General features: G+C 33.1%; 2 protein-coding genes across 2 annotated transcripts in view; one reads left to right on the forward strand and one right to left on the reverse strand.

The window, feature by feature from the left end:
• Positions 1-26: 26 nt before the first annotated feature.
• Positions 27-13,046, forward strand: LOC117114187 (transcription initiation factor TFIID subunit 2-like). Its single transcript, XM_033257764.1, has 28 exons — positions 27-177; positions 941-995; positions 1,505-1,577; positions 1,856-1,946; positions 2,316-2,434; positions 2,588-2,685; positions 3,093-3,331; positions 3,438-3,540; positions 4,037-4,155; positions 4,491-4,704; positions 4,867-5,085; positions 5,616-5,711; positions 6,010-6,186; positions 6,497-6,606; positions 6,717-6,782; positions 7,066-7,198; positions 7,425-7,544; positions 8,404-8,544; positions 8,771-8,881; positions 9,118-9,228; positions 9,763-9,979; positions 10,095-10,176; positions 10,605-10,709; positions 10,912-11,011; positions 11,206-11,295; positions 11,490-11,597; positions 11,979-12,180; positions 12,411-13,046. The coding sequence occupies exons 1-28, from the start codon at positions 122-124 to the stop codon at positions 12,608-12,610; spliced, it is 3,555 nt and encodes a 1,184-aa protein (XP_033113655.1). The 5' UTR covers positions 27-121; the 3' UTR covers positions 12,611-13,046.
• An 821-nt stretch (positions 13,047-13,867) lies between these two features.
• Positions 13,868-21,323, reverse strand: part of LOC117114203 (integrin alpha-8-like) — a gene marked incomplete at its 5' end in the record, with an annotated part of 22,081 nt that continues 14,625 nt past the window's right edge. Inside the window, 9 exons of the mRNA XM_033257796.1 lie at positions 13,868-14,765; positions 14,917-15,042; positions 15,464-15,565; positions 15,962-16,189; positions 17,172-17,336; positions 18,004-18,109; positions 18,447-18,536; positions 19,701-19,780; positions 19,947-20,030. Of these exons, the coding sequence (XP_033113687.1) occupies positions 14,673-14,765; positions 14,917-15,042; positions 15,464-15,565; positions 15,962-16,189; positions 17,172-17,336; positions 18,004-18,109; positions 18,447-18,536; positions 19,701-19,780; positions 19,947-20,030 (1,074 nt within the window). The remainder of the gene's footprint in view (positions 14,766-14,916; positions 15,043-15,463; positions 15,566-15,961; positions 16,190-17,171; positions 17,337-18,003; positions 18,110-18,446; positions 18,537-19,700; positions 19,781-19,946; positions 20,031-21,323) is intronic.

Consider the following 21,323-nt stretch of genomic DNA (forward strand, 5'->3'; position numbering starts at 1 on the left):
AGTTGCACATTGATGGCGCTAACCTTTCAAAACAGTTTACAAGAAAAACATGTCGGCCGCATTGGCCAAATTGTAGTGTTCTAAAGTACTAATAGGTTTATTCTCATTTTTTACGTCAACCATGTCAAAAAGTAGCAAAAAATTCGATAGATTCGAGTCACCAAGAGATTTCAGATTATAAGTATTTATTTTGTGTAACGTTTTCTGTATTTATTCTTTGTTTAAGCGTATAAACCACTAAGTTAGTTAGGCCTACCCGTCCTTCTAGCCTAGGCTAGGCCTAGCTAGAGCAGATGGACTACTGACGGCGGCATAAATCGGCCTCGAATAGCCCCTGGCCCTAGGCCTAGGAAGCGTTCGATAGTCATAAACATTTATTTCACTTCATATTTCATGAAAGTAGGATGTGGCTTAGCACTAGTCTAGGCCCTAGGCCTAGTATTCACTAAAGAATATTGCATGCCGGATATACCCTTGTATCTGCGGTTCCAAGATAATAGATGGTTACCAGTGTATGCCAACATCACCTTTTCACGCAGTGATTCACCACATGGAGAGGTATAATTTTCCCGGCTGAGGTATAGAGAGTTACAACATTAGCGGTTCAGGTCACGTGACTCGATAGTCAAATGTGATTCTTTGTTAGATATCAGTGTCGTTCTGTTATACTGTAAAAAATTTTTGTTGGGTTTGTGTTGCATCTTGATTGGTAGAAAGTATTCAAAGTAATTTACAAGGGAGCTAGGCCTAAACCGTTGTTGACTATACTCTGTGGTAAGATTATCCAAATTATTTTAATAAAATTATTCAAATTTTAGGCCTGTTAATACATATATAAGCTTCAGGGATTAATAATAAGCTTGATGATTTATAGGGCTTTCAGTTCAGCTTCTGTTATTAAAATTAATTACCAGTAATTGTTTTTTCTTTTTGTATGCACGAGTCACCAGATTCTATGTATCACTGGATTTAACTTTCAAAGAAAATCAATCATAGTAAGTATTGAATAAAAAAAAATTGTAATTTATTGAAAAGATATTTATTTTACTGATCCATCCAAAACAACTTTGAGATTGCTATTAAAATCATCAATAGCCGTTGATAAAATGTAATACACTAATGTGCGGATTAATTAATGCATTGATTGGATTGGATTTCTTTGGAATGAAACACACCATGGTTAACCCACGAAAGTCTAAAGGCTTATTTCCATCGTTGTCCTTCTGGTGGTAATTTGGGCAGTAGGCCGGGAGACAATTTCCCAACCTTTTCCAAAGAGTGTAACATTCTTTAAGATGATAGACCATATTGCACACAGGACCAACAGCTGAAACATCTCATCTGAATGAAGGTTTGCTATTGAAACTTGGATTTCAGTCTAGTTGTTAATTTCGTGAACAGCCACTATCTTGGAGGAACTGTCTATTTTGTAGATGTATGTTTTGTCTTTGAGATAGATAATGATACAATTTTGTGAAATTATTAATTTCTCTTGATTTTTCAGGGGTACACAGAGCTTCATGTTGTTCCTATTAAACCAAGCTTAAACAAAATCAAGATAAACAGCAAACAATGTCGTATCCTTTGCAAAAAAATCAAATCTTCTATTTGATTAACTTTTAGTGGGAATAAAAGAATAGTGTTTTAATTATATTTTGATTGAATATACAGTAACAATATAATGTAGACATAGTATTTTTAAAAATCTAGTTTAATTTGGGTAATAATGAATATATATAATATATGAATATTTGAAAAAACATGTAGGACAGTCTTCTGTGCCTGTTGTTTAGTGACAACGTTATCCTGTTTAAAAATATAAAATTTGAATCCCTAACTTAAGAGTAACTACCAGGAGTTTACAGAGTTTGTATAAATGATTATTGGGAAGCATCGTTTATGTACAATGACCCGACCTTGGAGATCTGCCAATCTGACTCAAGGCAGTAAGTTTCACTTCATGGTTTACATACATTTACACACACAAAATGAGATACCATATCGACAATTAACCTTTGACCTTTGTCAATTTTGTTGCTGTAAATGGTGGAATCATCATTATTTACTATTATTAGTACTACCATCATCATCATAAGTACATCATCATCATCATCATCATCATCACTATTTTTATTATTATTACAGTACCATCATCATAAGTATTATCATCATCATCATTACCACCAGCACAAACCAAAATAATACTTAGATTTGTTTTGAAATAATAAAACCTGAAAGTACGTTTATTATTTTATAGTATTACCGATATTATTAACTTTCTACGATAAAAAAAAATTGTAAAATTTTTTTTCTAGGCGTAATTTGAACTTCTTTTCTGGTTGCCACTATGATGCGGTTAGTTCAGTTGACACGGACAAGAATAATGGGGAGTTGACCATCAAAATACCTCATGGAGCATCCCACCTTCTTTCAGGTTTGTTAGTATTTGAATTTGAAGTAGATTAGGGATATTCATAACATAATATTTCTCCATTTTTATTATATTTCATGATTTTATCAATATTAATTTATTAATTACTAGTAAGGAATATCTATGAGAAATTAAAAATATACAAATGTTTTTCAGAGCAAAAACCTTTACGGATCAGCATTGAGTTTTCCTTAGAGCGCCCCCAAGGTGGCTTACACTTTGTTGTACCAGAAACTGAAGGAACAATGGATGAAGTAAGTGCTTACTCTTCCTATAAATATCTCAGAATGTTGCAGGGATGGGTGGATATTATATACTCCATTTTGTTTCATTCCTTTTAACACAATTAATATGTTATGTGGAATTTAAAATTTACCTTGATAGTTTGAATGGATCCAATATAAAATATTTTGCTATGCTCAATCAATCAATCAATCATTTGAGTATGTTTACTTCCAAAGCCATTTTTCATGCTGACAACAAAAATAACTGGATAGGTAACAGCTACCAATACAGAAGAGCAGGTTACAAGAATTAAAAGCAAAGGTGTTACTTGCTTATAAATATGACAACTCAAAATTCACTCCAAACACAAGACACAAAAACAACTAAAATAAAAAGAGATGATGTATTTATCATACTCTATTTTTATGCATTGCAGCGTGGAGCACATCTCTTCACATATGCGTATGAGCATTCATCACGCCTGTGGTTCCCCTGCATTGATTCCTACTCGGAACCGTGTACCTGGAAGCTGGAGTTCACCGTAGACGCCTCAATGGTGGCAGTGTCGTGTGGTGATCTGTATGAGACAGTCTATACACCGGATATGCGCAAGAAAACATTTCATTACGTGTTGACAATTCCGACTGCAGCACCCAATATAGCGGTGGCAGTGGGGTATGTAATGTATGATATTATATAACTGTTTGATGAAAGGCCCAGTATTCAAATTATGGTGGTTATTGTTGTTATAATCCTAATGATTTTTTTTTTTATTCCCCAGGCCTTTTGAAATACTTGTTGATCCTTATATGCCAGAGGTCACACATTTTTGCCTTCCGAAACTGAAACCAATACTTGAGCATTCAACAGATTTTATTCATGAGGTAAGCATCAATCATGTATTTGTTTTCCTTTGAGCTGGTAGAGAGTGTTGCTACTGTGTTTTATATTCAAAACGTGGTACTGTTTTAAGTGGTGTGTGAAACAATAACAAACTGGATGAATTTTTCAACTATTGGGGCTATTATATTATTTGAATATATTGTGTTTATAGCTGCAAGTGTGCTTTTGATGTGTGCTGCAGTTTAGTTCTGTTATTAATGAGTCATTTCTGTACTTTTTTGTATGATTATGTTGCTAAGTGGTGTTGATGTACTATGTATATATTTGGGTGGTCTGGTAATAAATCTTACTGTATGTGATTGGTACTGTTTGTATTTTGAGCAGTGCTTTTATTTTGAATTTTAAGTGTGCTGTATATATTTGAGTATTAGTGTCTTTTTTATTTGAGTGGTCCATTTAAGTAATACATTAGTGCTGCTATACAATGCTGTGAAATGGTCCTTGCTTCTTTGCTGTAATTCATTTCTTTTCATTCAGGTTTTTGAATTTTTTGAGGAGAACCTAAGTTCACGGTATCCGTTCTCATGCTACAAACAAGTCTTCGTTGATGAAGCATTTGTCCAGGCTGATACATACTCAACCATGACTATTTTCAAGTAAGGTCACTCTGATTAATACAACAACTGATATTATGATTGAAATAGCTGAATTTAATATAACAGTGATTTTTTTCAAAATTACTACAAGAACGTTTTAGTACAGTGTTTTCACATAGTAATTTATGTGAGCCAACTTTAATTTTTTTTATGTCTGTTAAAAATAAAAACAACCTAAACATTTCAGCCTTGTGATGGCTATAAATAATCACATTATATAGACATGTGGGACTGCCACTTTTGAAAGATATAAATTCCAGATTAGTGCACTTTCTCATTGGTTTTTTTTTTTTTTTTTTTTACTAAAAATCCAATTTTTTATCTTTGTGATATAGCACTAACCTCCTCCACACACGGCGCATCATTGACCAGACGTTTCTAACTCGCAAGATCTTGGCCCAAGCGCTAGCTGAGCAGTTTTTCACGTGTTTTATCAACATGCAATCATGGAACGATGCTTGGCTTGTCAGGGGAATTTCAAAATACTTGTGTGGACTCTATCTTAAGAAAGTGTTTGGTATGAATGAATATAGGAGTATTATTTATAAGGTAATACTTTAACCTGACATTTATTACATAATGTTTTAATTGGGAGAATATTAAAGATTACCAACATCATTGATGATTGATGTAAATTAACTCATTTTTGATATAATATTTAAGTTGTAAATTAACGAGTGCAAACTGTTAATTATCTTTCTATTATCATAGGAATTGAAAGAGTTGTGTGTGTATGAGCAGGATATAGGGGGTTTGACCCTGTGCCCTGAGCCGTTAACTCCGACCAAAGTTGATTCATCCAGCCATCTGCACTTCCCTCGTAATCACTCACACACCGTTTCTTGGCAGTATGCGAAAATGTTAGCTACAAAATCTCATTTGATAATGAGGTTGATTGAGCTAAGAATTGGCCAGGAGCTATTGCTGCAGGTACAGAAATAGTTGTCAGTGTTTTTGTTTTGTAAGTCCTGTCTAGACTATCAATTTGATTTGACAAAAATATGTGACATATCAAAATTTGGTCATGATGTTGTTACATCATCAATATATAGGCACATATCAATCATCATATATAGGCACATCATGACCATATATAGGCACATTATGACTATATATGGGCATACAACACTTTTTTTGATATTCTGGACAGGGCTTTAGGGATCATGAAACAACAATTTATTTAAGAATTTTGAAATGATACAAGATCAAGTTTATGATTTATTGACAGAATTACTAAAATGTTAATTTTAAGGTGTATAATGCAAAAAAAAATTGTGTGCTCTCCACAAAAATACACACACTATTGTATCACAAATAATGATAATAATATAGGGATTTATGCCGTACCTTTTGCCAATGGATACAAGGTGCTGGCGATGTTGTTCTTATTACTCCTGGTTGTTGGGTCAATACCAGCTATTTACCATTGACAGTGTTTTTCTGTGATATTCTACAAACAGGTGTTTAACAAGTTGCTGTCTCTAGCCTCTGCAGCAGCACAGCAGAAGTTCTTCTTGGCAAATGCATGGTACAACCTACTCTTATCAACACCAGGGGTAAGATGCTTCTTTATATGTCATTTAATTGTTATAATAAGTTGAATAGCTTTTCATGTCAAGGCTTCTGATGATTACCACGTTCAACTAGTAATCAGCACAGTGTAATTTAACCAGGTACCCACTTTATAATTGCATGTGGAGAGAGACAACCATAGGTAATGTGCCTTGCTCAAGGACACAAACAAATTGCATAGCAACGGATTTGGACTTCTGACTGACCGCTCCCACTGTTACATTTTAAAGTCGTAATAGTAAAGTAGTTTTATTATTATTTATTTTATGTTTTTCTTTTCAGTTTCTCAAAGCACTGTCAAACGTGTCTGGTAAGGATCTCACCACATTCATTGAACAGTGGGTGACTCAAGGTGGTATAGTTCGTTTCCATGGCAACTTCATATTCAACCGTAAGCGCAACATCGTAGAACTTGAGATTAGGCAGGACCCAAGCAGGAGAGGTGTGTTCAAATATGTGGTGAGTTGATTGCAGCAGACTTATGCAAATTGTACTTGGGAGAAGCTTCATTTAAGATATACAGTCTGTGTTTAGCTAAATAGAACAAAGTAGTCAATTTAATATTTAGATTTTTACTATTTAAATATATTTTTTTTATTTCAATTGAAATTTTGAATTAAAAAAATATTTTTATCACCAATTTTTCAACATCCTACTGATAATGTATGTTATTACAGTATATGATATTATTAAGTCGTCAAAGTTAGAGAATGCCAAATTTGTGCTAGAAGGGCAATTAAAATGGCATGTGGATTCTGTATTTATCCAGGGTCCCCTGAAAGTGACAATACAGGAACTGGATGGATCCTTTGAACACACTCTGCAAGTTGAGGACAACCTGGTCAAAGGTGAAATCACATGTCACTCAAAGAGTAGAAGGTAAGTTATGTTGCTAAGGATACCATCTCCATAAGAACCAGCACAAATAATCATACAGTTGATTATAAAAATTTATAGCATTTATCTTAAATAATTTACTTTTTCAACAGACATAAGAAGAAAAAGATACCATTGTTGAATGGAGAAGAAGTAGACATGGACTTGAGTGCAATGGAGTAAGTCAGCTTGGAGTTATTTATTGCATGGTTTATCATAAAGTAGCTATTTTTTAAAAGCCCTGACCAAACTATAAAATTTTATTTGACAAAACCATGTGACATGCCTGAATATGGTTGTGATGACATCACATTGTGACCATATATAGGTGCATCATGACTATATATGGGCATACAACAGTTTTTTGGCAAAGAGAATTTGATAGTATGGACAGAACTTTAATTAATTATTAAGTCACCTTCTAATTCACTGTTTTAATTTCTCTATCTCCTTGGCACACAGTGCTGATTCACCTGTGTTATGGATAAGGATTGACACAGAGATGACCTTACTACGTCAGGTAAGCTTTGACCAGCCTGATTTCCAGTGGCAGTACCAGCTGAAGTTTGAACGAGATATTGCTGCACAATTAGAGGTAAGATATTTTTTTTACCTAATGTCCCATGTTTATAATTTATATTAAATTATTTATAAGTCAGTAAGAATGTTCTGCAGATAATGAACATGTTTTATAGAGAATTGTTGTGTAAACATATAATTATATTAATCACAATTAATCGTAATACATTTGGTGTATATGTTAAGTTACTACTGTACAACTGAACTAATACCGGCCTTTTACTACTATTTATATTTTTTAGGCCATCACAGCTCTACAAAGGTTTCCTAGTACAGAGACTATTCAGACTTTGGGTAGCATCATTAAAGACAAAACAGCCTTTTACAAGGTCAGAGTTGAAGCTGCAGAGGGCTTATCAAAGGTAAGTAAAGAGTTGGCTTCAACATCATCATCATCGTTGGCAGGGCAAATCTGTATCCTGTTCCTTTGCTCGAGCTGCAAAGGTAGGAGTCCGGGATTGCGCTAGTAGGGTGGCGGACGGTGTCATCTCAGAGATTCTGCATTTTCTTTTGTTGTGCCTTTATTTCTTTTTTGCTTTTTGTTTTAAATTTATTTATTTTATTTTATTTATTTATTATTTTTATGATGTGAAGTGCATAGAAGCTTTGTCTGGCATTATGCGCTATACAAGTGTAACATTATTATTATTATTAATAATTATTATTATTATTATTGACATGACCATGACCATTGTTAACGTGGGTTTATTTTAGGAACACATTATGAAATCCTTATCGCCATAACCATGATAATCATGATTATATCATCACCATCATCAAATGTCATTATAAACAGTGGTAGTACTCAGTTCTCATGAGCATTACTTCAGGCAGGTCACACTACTTATTAATCTCATTTCATGAAAATGTAAAATATAAATTTCACAAGCAAAATTTGTGTGCTGTCATACACAACTGAAATCACCTGAACATTGCACTGTCTCCCTCTCCACATCATTTTGTATTTAAAAGCTCCTACAGGCCTTAGACATTCTCCTAAAACAATCACATACTATCAGATGCCATTTATACTCCTAATTGAAGAAAGACATGCAGATAAAGTACCTTGCGATTATATTAATCATAAAGATTATAGCTAATTAAACATATTCCTAATAAAAATAATGAAAGTGCCTTGTTGCTCTCCTGTATTTTGGAGCTAATATTAACATGACATTTGATCAGTGAATAATAAATCATCTATTTTCTCTTTCAATTCAGGTTGCAAATGAACTGTTTGCCTCGTTTAATGGCAGCTCTGCCCTCATGGAGATTTTCTATGACCTTTTCGGAGCATATAATTGCAGGCAAATCATCAAGCAGAATGATTTTTCCAATTTTCAAGAGTACTTTTTACAAAAGGTATTTACTTAAAAGTATCTATTCAACTTTTAATTGATTGACCTCTTCATATATTGATAGATCAGTATGTTTGTTTCTGCCCATCTGTCCATCCATAATCCATCCATTCATTGCTACCAAAATGAACTTATGTGTCAGTCATTTATTTATCTAGTTACTGCTACCTACTGTATATGAATTGTTGTTTTAGTCTTGTAATAATGTCTTACTTTATTTTCATTACTAGGCCTTGCCAATGTCATTAGCCTACATCCGGGATGCTCATCGTGTATGTCCAAAGGAAACTCTCAGTTTTCTCACAGATCTTATCAAGTACAACGACAACAGGACCAATAGAGTAAGCATGTAGATAGATAGATGTAGATTCTACAGTATTTTGAAAACACATCTACAGTATAAATTCTTGTATTGTTACTTCTACAAGCATTTATCCTTACCTGATTTCTTTACAACTTTCATCTAAATTATATAATTATAATTATATAACATTAATATAAAGATTATTATGTATCAAAAAGTAACCTCTAATGTTAAATTTGTATTAAATTAATACTGGTTTTTTTTTGGTTTTAGTACTCAGATAATTATTATATTGCTGCCTTAATTGATGCACTAACAGAAACTATAACACCAGCTGTTGCCATGGTGACTACAAGTGTGGAGCACCTCTCCCCTGAAACAAAGGTATAATAAACCAAATTTTAACTAAAAGTATAGGACTTTTATTAATGTTATTAAAATGTTTTATCACTTAAATATGCAATTCAGCAGTTCCATTCTTCATATTATAAGCACAAGATTCATGAAGTTTCATATAGTGCCTTCATCCTTTCTAGCCAGCAGATCAAAATTAAAACTAAAATTATAGGACCGGTATTATTGCTATTAGATTGTTTTATCAAATTGAACTGATGTTTTAGTTTTAAAACGATGTGCAATTGTGTAAAGGCGCTATACAAGTCAATTTCCATTTTCATTTACATTAAATATGCAAGTCAGCAAATCCATTTTTCATATTAGCACAACATTCATTCTGGAGTACAATGCCTTCATCCTTTCATGAGTCTTGATATCAGTTATCTGCTTCCATTTCTTCCTTCCTAAAGATAGCAATGTCAGCTCAATATTTTATCATATGTATCCATCTCAGTTTAGTTAGAATATACACTTCTCTCCTCATTTTTTTCTGCTGTCTTAATTTCTATTACACATCCACAGTTGGTGCTAGAAGAAGTCACCAGATGTCTGAATCTAGAGAAGATGTTGCCATGTTACCACCACACTATCTCCATCAGTTGTCTGAATGCCATCAGGATGCTGCAGAAGAACAGCCACATACCTAGTGACCCCACATTGTTCCAGACCTACGCGCAGTACGGCCATTTCCTTGAGATAAGAGTCGCAGCCTTAAAGGCTCTTGTTGATTATGTTAAAGGTAGGTCCGTATTACTTGAACGAGAGGCCAAGGCCTTTTTTTTTATGAAGTGTAAATCTTGAATAATTACAGTGTGAATATTTTTTTTATTTTTGTTTTCTTGTTTATTTTCAAGTGGAGGGTGTTAATAATTATGGTGCTGATGTATTTTCTTGGTTATTGGACATCGTTGAGCAAGATCCTGTGCCATATGTAAGGTAAGAATATACAATACATTCCTTCTGCAGTTTGAAATTGAAATGTTTCTATGGTCAATATTGGATGATCACCAATCTATTAGTCTTCCAAGCAGTGCAGTAAGCCAATGATGACAATTATAGACATTGAGCATAATGTTGAAAATGGTGACCTTTTAGACACTGGTTTGGCAAATAACAAAGATGCCTTTTTGTTTGTTTTTTTGCCAAGTTGCCTGCCGATTGGCTCTTGCCAGATTGGCTGGTAGAAATGATATTCATGCTTGTTCCCCCTCGCTTATTTTCTTATGTTCCTATTACATTAAATATCTTTAATTTATATCGTGTATTAGATATACAAATGCTGATATTGTATTTTATGCTTCTATTAGTCTTTGATCAAAGTGAGCAGAATAATTATGAAGTGCACAAATATTTACTTATTTCAGACATAAAGTATTACGAATGCTGATTAAGAACCCCCCGTTCAAACAGAAGGACTCGTCACCATTGTGTAATGAACCTCTTGTGGAAAGGATATGGGCGCTTATGAAGTAAGCATCAAACAACTTACCAAGATAGTGTTACATACCCCACCCTACTGAAACATCTCCCTACAGCAGTATAGTGAATTTTTTTTTATACTGTATATAATTATATTTTGGCTGCTTCATTAGCTACCAGAAAGTCAATGATAAATGATATATTTTCCATGGGTAACAATGCAAAGCTCATTAATTTTTATCCATTCTTTAGTTCTGGAACTTCCCATGATTCTCGGTTGCGCTGTGACGCTGTTGATTTCTACTACACCCTGTTTGGCCGCAATAGACCATCTTTCCTTCCAATTCCTGAGGTATGTACAGCCCAACACGTTGACGATGATGATGACATTGATGAATGGTGTCAGTGATAATGATGGTGATAACATTGATGAAGATGTTGATGAAGATGCTAATGATGACATCAGTAAAAATGGTTTTAATGATGATACTGTTAATTACATTGATAATAATGCAGATGAACGTTATTGTGTTTAAAAATTCTCAGCTGGGAATGGTTCTGAATTTACGAGAGAAGAAGACATTACTGAACCCCTTATTAGTTAAAGAAGATAATACTGCAAATCCATATCCAATGGTAAGTAAATTTTGGTTGACATCAAAGTAACGTAAAGGGCAGATAGTTAATTTCCCAATAATTATTGTTGAAACAAATATTGTTTTAAGAATTAGGTAGAAAATAATTATAGAAAAAAATATGAATACTAGTGCTACTGGTATTGTGTCTATTTTTACACTACACAATCATGTATTGTTTTTTGTTTTGTTTAGGATATTACAGAAACTGTCTCCAACGATACACGTAAGAGGAAACCCGAAAACCTGTCTCCTGCCATTAAGAAGTTATCCAAGACCAGTGGAATCTCAGCTGAAGTAAAGGTACAGTAGATCCCTTAATGTATTGCTTTTATACTGTCTTACTGTGCATATTACCAGGTGGATGGGACTATGTGAGTTACCAGGATGAAGATATTAATATATTCAGTTTTCAGGGGTTAGGACAACATTGCATTGGTGTTTACATTTCCCTACACTTATTTCTCAAGAATTGTTCAAGTTTAATATAAACAGTAACTTGGAAAAGTGATGTAAATATAGATACAATTATTACTGGAGAAAACCCCCAAAAAATCTAGGGGTTTAAAATCAATTTTGTAAAAGCACATAAATTTCATGTGGGCTAGCTTTTAGTGACAAAGGTTCTAAAATTATTATCGTTTAATATTAATTTTTGCTTGATTATCTGGTTTTTGTTTTCAGGATGTTTCAACTAAACAAATAAAGTCAGAGTTGAAGGAACCTTTACATATTGACACACTTGGTCACCATGATGATATAATAGAGGACCATGTAGACGATGAGGTGCGTCCTCCCACTCCTGGTGGTAACATCTCTGATATTGCTTCCCCACCAACTCCAGGTGGATCCATCAAACAGGAAATGGACCTTTCACCAGTTATAGGTAAGGAGGTCAAAATTATTATGACACTACTTTAAAGTAATAAAAACTGACTATCAATTAGCAAGGGACCCAAGTTCAAGTCTCCATAGAAAATTGAAAAAGTTCTAAATATATTCCTTTATATATATTCTTTATGTTTTTGTAGCAGTATATATATAATGAGTGTTTTCACCAAGAATGTTTATAGTGTATTCAAAATTAATAAAAATACTGTTTTTTGTTCTCCCTAGGTGATTCAGACAGGGTTTCATTCCCAGCCTTTACAGACCGTGAGCTGACACCACAATTGAGCCATTCAGCCTCCAGGGACTCACTCAACAGTGATAAATTACACAAAAAGAAAAAGAAGAAAAACAAACACAAACATAAACATAAGAGAGAAAAGGATGAGGAGACTAGCCAGAGAAATACACCATCTCCAATGATGTAGGTTGAAAGGTTATGACCAATGGTGTTCAAGTGTCATAACCAGAGATGTATGTTCAGGTCAATATTTTTATTTTATTTATTTATTTAGGAACATAAGCCCAGGATTGCTAAGAACGAATAATATATCACTGTGCAGGTCATAGGTTGACAAAACAATTAATAAGCACTAGATGCTATACACACTACGTATAGGCTAAACCTGCATTCACACCAGATCCGAAATGAAATGAAATGACAGGATTTGAACCCCCGAACCTTGGAATTAGAAAGCAAGCACCTCAACCAACATTCACTATCATTGGTGGTAACCTGTTCAAAGGAAATATGCTATGTTAAGAGAGATTTTAAAGATGAAATAACATACTTCCAGTGTAAAAGAATGAAGGTAAAATCATGGACACTTGTTTGTAAATGACTAATAAAGAAAACTGATGTGACATGAGTTTGTTTGAGTTCATTTTACTGTTCATCCATTTTTCAAAATTTGTATGCAAAAGATAACAATATACTTAAAATGAGTTGTATTTTCTTTTTTAAAAACTCCATTGCCAGTGTCATTAATGTTACCAACAGAACAAAACATTAAAGCTATTAAAAATCGCACACACAACACTTTCATTTTCAAAACAAGCACCTTCTAAATGGTCGCTTTGCTGGCATTTGGTTTCTAAAAATGCTCTAAAAAATACTTAATAATAATTTTAGTATTAGCTCCAAAAGTATAACTGGTACATCATTTCTTCAATCAGTTCCAGTTGTTGTGGATTCACCAATGGAAGAGATGAGGTCTATCAACTATTGAAAAACAATTAAGTTCCTTTCCCTGCACCTCTTGGTGGCACATCAACACACTTTATTTTAATACTATCATGGATTTGAAGGTAATATGTGATGAAATGAGCGTTTATAATGAAACAAGCTGTTAATTGTGTCATAGTCCAGGAATTCAAAATAGAAGGGGCCCCCAGGTAGGGACTTTCACCTCAGCCCCACCATGGTTGGGGCTGAGGTAAGAAAATTTATGATTTTGGCAACTCTAGATTGCCGGAACCGGAAGTGACACACTCAGACTTAAATTCAATAACACTACAATTTCCTTTTTTCTCCATTTTCTTTTATAATTTAGAAAAATTTAGGAGGTACACCACCCCCACCCCACATTTGAACTCGCCACTGAATCCACTCATAAGTATAAAACGTATACAGGAGAACAGGACAATAATCATCATTTATTTTGTAAATACATTTCTGGAAATCATTGTCATAATGCATAGATCGGCTGTCTGGTGGGACGATTCCATTATTTTTTAGGTAAGTTCTTTTAAAAGTTAACTGGCATAAATCAGTTAATCCAGTTAATCCATGTATAGCACCCATAAACTACCAACACAAATGCAATTTATTTGTGTGCTCTTTTCCACAGTAGAAGAGAATGCTGTGTAGTCTATGAAATAATAATAATGATGCCCCCCCCCCACCCGTAGTGTATGTTAATTATCCTGTTGGTCATTACTGTCATCATGATTATTACCATCAGTTCATCGCCACCATCATCATCATCATCATCATCATCACTAATAATACTGTATTACAAATTAGACAATCGATGGATTCTCAATAAAAAAAAAAAATTCTGTACATAATTAACAAAATGCAACATTCTATCACTACAACTTTGGATTTTGGTCCACAATATCTAATCTAACCATTTGAAAAACAATATTTTTTTTTAAATTTTCAATCAAGAGCAAATACAGTAATATAACACTTATAACACACTAAGTATGCAATTCTTAGCTCATCAAAGCATATTTAAATGATTGCTATTTTCTTGCCAAAATGTACTATCTACAGTAATTTCAACCACAGCGATTAGGCACCCTTATTTAAATTTGTTTGTTGTATTTTTACTGCATAGTGAACCCATAGGAAAAAATTACTGACATTTTCACCCGGTACAACAAATGTGTTTTTAATTGATTTTTTTCTATTTCTGTCATGGGCTCCACAGAATGCTAGTACCTTGCGCAAAATAACTGGTATTGTGGCAACTAGAATGAAGTTCATTCATCAAAAGCGCCATTTTTAGCTCCATCTGCTTCTGCTGTTCCGTTACTTTCCTCTGTTTGTATCGTTTTCCTTTTAAAGAAGCCGACCTGGAATAAACAGGAAAAAAGAATAGTTACTTGGTACTACTACTGTATTTTTATTATTTTAGTCCATATTATGCTTGTCTGAAATAAAATGTTTTGCAATCAGCATTTTCTCATGATTTTAAAGTAATGCCCTGTGGTGTCAGTAACTTACTTTATAAAGGACAGCTGCAAGCAGTAGCAGAAGCAACAGACCGCATATGATAGATACAATTATTATCCAGATCTCGACTGTCCCAACTTCTACTGTAGGAATGGCTGGGTTGATATATGTAGTTATCTGCAAAACAAGCAAACAAATTCAAGATGCTGCATGCTGTAGAGAAAATCATAAAATTCTGTGATGTACTGTAAGTGAAGTTGCAGACACCATGGACCAAAGGGGGTTGATAGAGAGACAACACTCCCCACGAAATGAAATTTTTGTTTTTGAGACGCCCAGAAATAAGGCTGGCTCAGAAAAACCCCCACTGGCCACCTTCCCCCCAAAATCCACCACTGCAGTTGGCTATGAAATAACATGTTTTGATGGTCAGTTCTGATTGACACTCCTTGAAAGTTGCATTGCTCCTAGTTGGAAGATGGGGCTGGGCTCCAGCCAAACTACAGTGCAAGCCTGGATAACAGTACAGTAGGGAACACATCTGCCCTTTATAAAGAGTTACAGTAGTTACTTTTTATGAGTCATGTTTTACACTTACTTCTAATGAATCTTGTCTCTTAACATTCGGTGATATTAGGTATGGCATGTTGATTACACGTGATGAACCATACGATCTGGCGAATGTTTCTTTTATATCATTCTGGGTAAAACAGATTTGATATATAATCAATTGCATGGACATCATTAATAACAATAAAATCAACATCAATAATAATAAAATAATGCAGTATCTAATTTTAATAAATAGAACATTATAATAATCATATAATGACCATGAAGTTCATAAAAGGATAAAAACAGTTACGCAAGCCCTCATATGAAAAAATACACTTGCCTTATTCCAACCCCATAACAAGAAAAAAATAAAATAACAGGCCTTTTTAATAGTTTCTACAAATGTCTTTTAAAATGAAGTGAAACAGGGGCAGGCTTAAGGACAAAAGGAGAGCTGGCCCAGTTAAAAAAATTAATATAAAATGAAAAAATAAAAAGGGAAATTATATTCAATTTTTTTAAATCAAAGATTTTAATTTACCTTTAACAATGTATTCACCCACAACCTAGATTTTAATGTTACGATAAAACTTGTTCTTCCAACAATTGTATTGACTACACACGTGACATTCACACACCCTCCAGAAGAGCAATCTCCTATTGCATTGACACTGGGTATGACACTAGGGGACACAATCGGTTCCGACACTTCCAAAGAAACTTCCCTAGTGTTTCTGTTAGCGGCATTATTTGCAGAATATGATGCAATCTAGAAATACATCAAAGACAAATTTTAAGATTTATCCAAAATTCAAAATCACATTCGTCGAATATAGCAATAATGGTCAATATTCAATATTTCATTATTATTATTATTATTATTATTATTCATTCATACATTCATTCATTCTTTATTTAGCCTTTTATTAAAATCACAATACAATTTGCACATACAGTAAAAAAAAACAAAAACCAAAAAAAAAAAAAAAACCCACAAAGTTCACAATACAAAATAAAACTGTAAATCTAAGGAGGCAAGGATTAAAGTCAGGCTCCAGAGGAAAAAAAAGTTTTGATATGTTGTAGAACTGATTTTTCTAAGACAGAAAAAAGTTGTTTGACGAAAAACTGGGGAACGGTGAATGAGATACAGATTTTTTAATATTTAAAAACTGGGGGAAAAAGGGCCCATTTTTACACCTTATTCCTGACTTTAACAAAAGCAAGTAAAATTGCTGTAGCTCACAAGCTAGTTAATCCATCCTTAGAGAAACAGCAATATAAAATTGATGATATAATATATAATAATAATTTATAATACTTAGGAAGAAAAACAGATGAAATTAAATATGAGACTTAATTATTATTGCAAAACGAAAAAATTGAATTTAAATTAGATTATAAGATTAAAAATGGGAAAAAATAAAAATTATAAAAATACACAAACAAATTTTTTAAAAACCCAAAATAATATCAATATACATAAGCCTACACCATGTATATATATATATATAAATACACACATATACATACACACATACAGTACATACTTATACACACACACCCACATATAAATAAATTAATTAGGTAATTAATAAATTAATTAGATAATTATTATTATCATTATTATTATTATTATTATGTAATATGTAGTTAAATCTTTCAAATCATCACAATAACATGAAAGTGATCACAGATCAAAAATAATAAAACAATGTACTGTAACAACATTAAATGGAACATCTGTTTACCGTGGTTAAATTCTTAGGATTAACTCCACCGGACACAGTACAAACATCTCCCATGTTAGTTGTTACCTCTGTTAAGTACAATAAGTACGCTCCTGTTGAAGTTTTCAGTGGCCACATGATTTCAATTTCTGTCACGCCCACCTTACTTGGTCCATGGTTATGCACCTGAAACAACGATGATAATGTAAAAGATTAGAACACAATTACTATACAAAACTGATTTAAGTGCCTCTGCAAAGCTACTGGCTAAGTTCGGAACTTAGGTCAAATTAGGCCGCCATTTATATTGCAGCTAAAAACTATCCCACGAAGAACGGTTCCTTGGTGTTACCGTGCCAAAGAACTGTTCTTTGGGGCGTCAGAAAGAATTGTTCTTTGTGGGTCCCGTTTCTACTACCACAAATAGACATTCTTAAAAAGAGCGGTTCTTTAAGAACAATTCTTTCTAGTCAGTAGGGCCTGTTGAGATCAGTTGCTCTTTTAGAACCCTGGACAGTTGTCGTTGCATGGTTCCAATTTACTGCTAGGCCTATGCCTACTTATGGTAAGCCTTATTTAAGGGTAATCTGAATGGAGTAAGGGTAATCTGAATGGAGTAAAAGTAAAAATTGCCTGTTGAAAACGTTCCCCGGAAAAAGAGTGGCCAGGTTAAAATGGAAATTGTTCGGGTGGGGCACTGAAGTATACCATGTAATCCATTTAAATAAGCTGATAGGTTGTTAGAAAATAAAATTAACACAACGTTATGTTAGTCAGAAATTATGTTATTGTCCTACAAAAATGGCGTTTTAAGGGTTTCCTCTAAATTGCCAGATGCTAACATCTTCCGTACCTCATACGTGTGGCTAACCATGGGTCCAACGTCGTCTTCTGTTATGATTTCTGACTCATCTTCTTGCAAGACTTTGTCAAATGTCACTTGCTCGGGATTAGATATGCTAAATAATAATTAATATCTTAAGGTTGTGTAGCTTAGCTGAATTGTGATAAAAAAGTTAGTAGGTGGAAAGAGGACTAATTGATCTTCATAGATAAGTGTGTTTTGTTGAGTTTAAATTCAGCGTTTTTAATTGTTTGATCTAGAAAGAGTGTTGTACCACTGACAGTGGGAAACTGAAGTATCCGGTATACATTCGCTGGGATGGAGATCTCAGTTTACATAAGGCATATGTCTGTATATTCATATATTCAAACCATGGAGGAATAAACTTATTAGACTAATGTGGGTTCAAAAATTTAATCATTACATAAATGCATGAGACTTGTCATACTTACCCCTTTAGTTCAATTGTTGCAGACACTTGGACTTGGACAGCAATGTTCGCAACATTGTTATTTAACGTTGTTTGATTCTCTTGGTTAAGGCTAAAGTGATAGAGACATTTGATCACATTACACTATATGATGTATAGATATCATACAATACTTGTGTGAAATGTACATTTACAGTGTATCATTGTGACGTCAAAATGTAACCCGGAATAAATGTGAGCTGTGGTGACAAAATAAGTTGTGGTACGCCAGGTCAATTTGATATATTCAAGAAAATATATCTGAAGTGATATTTTGACAAAAATTGGGTTTCTATTTTTATAAGTTTAATACGTATATTTCATAGTAGCAAAGTTGAGGTACTCATGTTTTTGAGGCACATTTTGTAATGCTATTTTTTCAGAATTGATAGGAAAAACCAACAAAAAATTTATCAGTTGTTTACCTTTGTGATTTTCTCCTAAGTATGCTTTTAGACATCTGAATTTAAAATGATCTTACTCCAGTTCTACTTAACCCAGGAACATGATTCAGAGACCAAAAAAAAGCTTATATATTCATCTATCTAAATATATCAATAACTCATTTCTCATTTTTCGTACCACAAGACTCATTTTGTCACAACTGCTCACAAATGTAATGTATGCTATCCACGTTCTTACCTCGAAGATTCTGTTGAAGCCAATACAAATTATTAATAGTACAGTACTGTACATTTAAAAAGTTTTATCATATTCCACCAGATGTGTTATTTGTAATGTTAAATGATGGTACTAACTTAAAATCTTTCTTCCATAGAAAAGTATTTTTCTACGACCTAATTTTGGTAAATTACCTGTCATATTGTTTGATTAAATTTGGTCATGTTGTTAACCTGCATGTGGTGACCCTGCTACGACTGTTCCAGTCAACTCATAACAGCAACTAATATCTGCTATTCATGATTATTTGCTAAAGGAAACTACATTAACACCTGTGTAGATCATGTGATTATGAATTCACACAAACGAATGAACGTCGACTAATACTGATACATTTTCTAGATTAGCTTTTCATGAAAGCATATTGAATTTTAAGGTTTAGTATAAAGTGTTTGCTTGTATGAGATATACTTCATTATTTAAAAAATATATTATACAGCAAGTATTTTTAGCCTTTTACTGCCTTTGTATTTGTATACATATTACATGTAAATTTGTAATGGTAGTTGTTACACTTTGACGCATTTCTCTTACAATTGCACAATAAATCACTAACCTATCAACCTCTAACTCAAAAGACAGCGTTTCACTATCACCTTTCAAATCATCGACAGACAACGATAACATGAAGTTTATCTGTAAAAAAGAAAGAAGAAATAGATAAGAGCAATGCATGCTGATGATGGTGACATCACTGAAAAATTTGAACAATTACTGTATATTTTTAATACTAAAAATTATACAACATGAAAAACAAACCCAAAAATTCAATAACATTAGAATTTGATAAAGGAATATTTACTGTTTTCCTAGCAGGTAACGGGTTGCCGATATCACATTCTAACAGACTGTTGCTTTCTTCATGACGGCAATCTATAAATATATCCTGAAATTGAAAGGATAATACATAAGTTAAATATATGCTGTCTGCTGTTTTGATTTCTTCACTCTGTATACTCACTATTTTGGAAAATAATAATAATAATAATAATAATAATGTTTTTTTATAATATAGCGTATTTTCAGATTTCTGTTCAATGCACTTTACATAAAATGATGATAAAATACTATATAATATAGGCAACATTATACAATGAAATTACAAAAATATTAACTATAATATACAATAATTCCAAATTATTACAATAAAATACAGATCAATTACAAATTTAAATTCAATATCTACAATATGGAAAAGACAATCAATTAAATGGAAAGATATAAAAATATAATTATTACAATTAAAAATTGTGAATTCACTAATAAAGATAACCTAACAAAATTATTATTTACAATTAATTAAAATTTAGATATTTAAATTTCATAATACAATAATTATCCAATACCAATAAACAAACATCTCAAAATGTACATATATTAAATTAAAAAATATAAAATTTAAATTATTTACAAGATTCACAGATCAAATTACTATTGTATATATCAGCAATATAATTATATCAGCTATAAACATATATTTTTCTTGCAAATTAACAGATTGAAAATAACTGTTCCTAACTTCTTTAAGCATAGTTTCCATAAAATTGCAACCGACCAATCCGTGTGGCGGAAATCTGTGGGCGGAGAGCTGCGCGTGTATCGATTTTATGGAAAGCAGGCTTTATAGACCTTCAAAAAGGCTAGTAATCAATTAGAATTTTGTACTTTGTCAACTACTCAATTCTGATTACTATTTTAATCCGTAACTATATCTGCAGACGGATCCGTTTCGGCCTTTCAGGCCTCATCAGTGCAGCTAGGGTATAGACCCAAACGAAACGTTCGACCAGCTTAGGTAGGGCCCAAACTAGTCCCACGACCACTAATGATTACAGAGCCAAACCAAGGCAATATATATACACAGCCCAGGTGTGAATGCAAATAGTGGAATACAAGCTATGTGGCTCGGTTCCAGTAGATACAGAGAATATTTTGTCATTCTTAACGCGTCCTACGAAATCCTTATGAGACAGCACTAGTTGGTGAATTTGTGAACAAGATCGGAGATCTAAAGATGCAATCTCTACCGTGCATCACTGGCGGCCCGCTGGATCTCAATAGAGATTCTTTAACAATATATAAATTTTAAAAGGCAAATGGGAAAAACCCATAAAACACCAAACGGCCATATAATGCAAAACTATTTAAAATTAAAACTCTCTACTGTTCCGTTTTAATT

Source organism: Anneissia japonica, unplaced genomic scaffold (assembly GCF_011630105.1).
Source record: "Anneissia japonica isolate Jap-2015-1 unplaced genomic scaffold, ASM1163010v1 scaffold288108_len519018_cov203, whole genome shotgun sequence".
NCBI classification, from domain to species: Eukaryota; Metazoa; Echinodermata; class Crinoidea; order Comatulida; family Comatulidae; genus Anneissia; species Anneissia japonica.